This window comes from Miscanthus floridulus, chromosome 7 (assembly GCF_019320115.1).
Source record: "Miscanthus floridulus cultivar M001 chromosome 7, ASM1932011v1, whole genome shotgun sequence".
Lineage (NCBI taxonomy): Eukaryota > Viridiplantae > Streptophyta > Magnoliopsida > Poales > Poaceae > Miscanthus > Miscanthus floridulus.
In genome coordinates, this window is record NC_089586.1 from 19,027,325 (window position 1) to 19,030,472 (window position 3,148).

At 47.8% G+C, this 3,148-nt stretch overlaps 1 protein-coding gene across 1 annotated transcript; it reads right to left on the reverse strand.

The window, feature by feature from the left end:
• Positions 1-322: 322 nt before the first annotated feature.
• On the reverse strand, positions 323-1,301 carry LOC136462719 (putative homeobox-leucine zipper protein HOX26). Its single transcript, XM_066461777.1, has 2 exons — positions 744-1,301; positions 323-636 (listed from the first exon to the last, which is right to left on the reverse strand). The coding sequence occupies exons 1-2, from the start codon at positions 1,224-1,226 to the stop codon at positions 409-411; spliced, it is 711 nt and encodes a 236-aa protein (XP_066317874.1). The 5' UTR covers positions 1,227-1,301; the 3' UTR covers positions 323-408.
• Between the last annotated feature and the right edge of the window lie 1,847 nt (positions 1,302-3,148).

A 3,148-nucleotide genomic window follows, 5' to 3' on the forward strand; every position in this document is an offset into this window, starting at 1 on the left:
CTGGCCCGTTGGCTATCGAGCCTTGCTGGCACGGGCCCATGCCGTGCCGGGCCAGGCCAGCCCGTTGGCCATATATAGTCGTGAGGTCAGGTGACATGGCGAGTCAACTGAACGTTACTACTACGCTAGCATGTTGCCGCCGGCGGCGACGACGGCGAGCTGCTGCTTGTCGGCGCCGGCCATGCCAGCCCGTGGCCTGTTACCCTTTGCATTTACAGAATCACAGTTTCATAAATAGATAACGGTTCACAGTTTTATAATTCATACATTCACAGTTCACATCTATACATCATCACAGTTTCTTACATTCATAAAATCAAAGTCCAAAACTTATCCGATATAGTCACATTTTCATACATTCACAGAATCAAAGTTGAAATGTCCGATATATTCACGTATCACAGTTTCTTAGACGGCGGCGCCCAGGCTCGTGGACGAAGCCGCCGCCCGGCGGTGGTCGGCGAGGTCCCTCCTGAGGCGGGCGTTGTCGTCGGTGAGGCGGTCGCACCAGCGTCGCAGCAGGTCGCAGTCGACCTCTGTCTGCTTGAGCTTGGTCCGCGCCCGCCGGTTCTGGAACCACACGTCCACCTGCCGCGCGCTCAGCCCCACACGCCGCGCCAGCTCCTGCTTCTCTCCCTGCTCGATCCGATTCGATTCATCAACGAATTTGCATTTGATTAGTCGATGAACTGAATTGAGGAATGGAAGAGATGAAAGAAGAATTATGCATGCATACGACATACGTGAGAGAGGATGTTGTGGGCGCGGAAGCTGTCCTCGAGCATGGTGGCCTGCGCGGCGGTGAGCCGGAGCTTCTTCCTCCCGCCGCCGCCGCCGCCGCCGTCGCCGTCGTCGCCGCACGTCGTCTTGGACTTCTTACTCTGATGCCTATCAGCAGCAGCGGCTGTGGCGGTGCCACCGCCGGCGGCTGCGTCTCTCTTCTTCTTCCTGCTCGCCGTCGCCGCCGCCCCAGTCGGCCGCCGGTGGTGCTGAAGTGCTTGCGCTTCGTCACCGTCACGAAGATCATCGTCCTGCACCGACAGCACCTCGCCGAACAGCTGCACCGTCCGCGGCGGCGGTGCTAGCCACAGGCTCTTAGCTCCTCCTCCTCCTCCGCTGCGTCCGCCGATCCCCAGGGACAGGTGCGTGCCGACCTCCTCCGCAGACACGGGCACGGAGTAGTACTGCTCCTCCATGCTGCTGCCGGCCGTGGTGAGGCTAGACATGGCGATATGATGGCGATCGATCGATGGAAGTGGCGAGACGGCTCGACGAGAGAGAGAGGAGGAGGAGGAGGCAAGGCAAAGCAGCGTGGCGGCCGATGAGTGCACAGGCTGCTGGTGCGTGCGTTTATATAGGTGGCATGCAGGAGAAGGGCGGCCACCACCGTACCAGTCCACCATTCGGGCGTTCCATTCCACACCAACCTTAACCTGATGGAGGATTGGATTGGAGGGGACAAGGTCGTAGTACGGTTTCGTGTGGGGTTTAATGGAGGGGCAATTAGGTTACTAATGAATGGGGGTAATGGCAGGAATTAGTACACGCGTTGATGCATGCGTGGATGGAGTTGGACTCAGGGACCAACCTACTTACCTACCTGATTTAATTTACTAATTGGGATTGGAATAAATGTCAATCAAGAACAGGAAGCAGACAAGTCGTCGGTCTGACGGTCTCATTGTTGGAGGTCAAGATCAGGTTGGCCTTTTTGTTTGGAAACCGATGGCAGTTTAAGACTAGATAGCGTACCAGGTACTCTTACCGTATTTAACAAGCGTTAACTATATACTATAGTAGTGCCCTTCCAACTTAATGTACCAATAGTTAACATACAGTATATACTAGTAGTATTTGGGGAGGTACTTTATGGGGTGTACTATTAGGATTAAAGAAAAGTCAAACTTGGTAGGTTTTGATGAATATTACCATTACTCAAATTATATGCAAGGTTAATATAATATATAAATACATAATGATCATGAAACGATATACTTCTATATTTTAAGCGCGTGTAACTCCAACAGAAGATCTAAATTGTTTTGGAGACAAAAAAAAAAAGCGTCTTCAACGGACTGGTCAAATACATCTTCCATTCAAATTTAGTAGCTCTCCATCGTAAAAAAAAAATCGCTCGCTAGACTTGGATAAGCATCCTCGCTCACCATTTGGCCTCTTCGCAGGAGATCCATGTGGGCCCGGGAACGCCTAGTAACCGCACTCCGACGAGACTCGTCGATCCTGTCAGAGTCCCGTGTTTAGTTAAAAAAAAAAAGTTCTTAAAAAGTGTTACAGTACTATCACATCAAATCTTACGATACGTGCATGGAGCATTAAATGTAGACGAAAAAAAACTAATTGCACAGTTTGGTTGGAAATCGCGAGACGAACATTTTGAGCCTAATTAGTCCATGATTGAACACTAATTATCAAATAAAAACGAAAGTGCTACCGTAGCCAAATTTCAACTTTTCAACCCACTAAACATGGGCTCAATTGACAGGGAAGAGGGCTCGTGACGATATTTCGTCGAATCATGTGCGATGATGTGGAGTGGGCCCATCTTAGAGGTTGAATAACAATTTTTTACCGAGGCTGTTGGAGTAGTTCAATTATTTTGAAAGGTTTCTCTTTAGAGAATAGGTAAATCACTAAATTTAGCTAATCTCTTAGATGTATAAAAAAGAAACCAAGGGAGCGCCCGGAGCGGAAATATTGCCTGGTCCATCTAAGGTTTGTCCTAGTTGATTTTTTCACCTATATAAAATTGAAACAACATACTGTTAACATTGCTAGAAGTTGTTTTGAAAACTCTAGTTTTAAGGTAATATATGTGTTTTGAGTATTACTATATCTATCAAATAAAAGACAATGTTAGCGTACCGATATATTAGAGGTATAATAGTACTTCCTCCAACCTCCACACACACCACACACACAAAGAGTGTTCCCTCATTAGTTTCCTTTTTTACATATTTTGAATGAACATTTAAAGTTTTGTATGTCGAGCTAGATTACTAGTACTCATCTCCAAAAATATTTTCAGAACTTCAGGATATACTAATTCTGCTGTTAATTTTCTGCACTACCTACAAGGTACTAAATATATAGCGGTTGTAGCATCCGCAATAGCGGTAGCGGTCTCCTA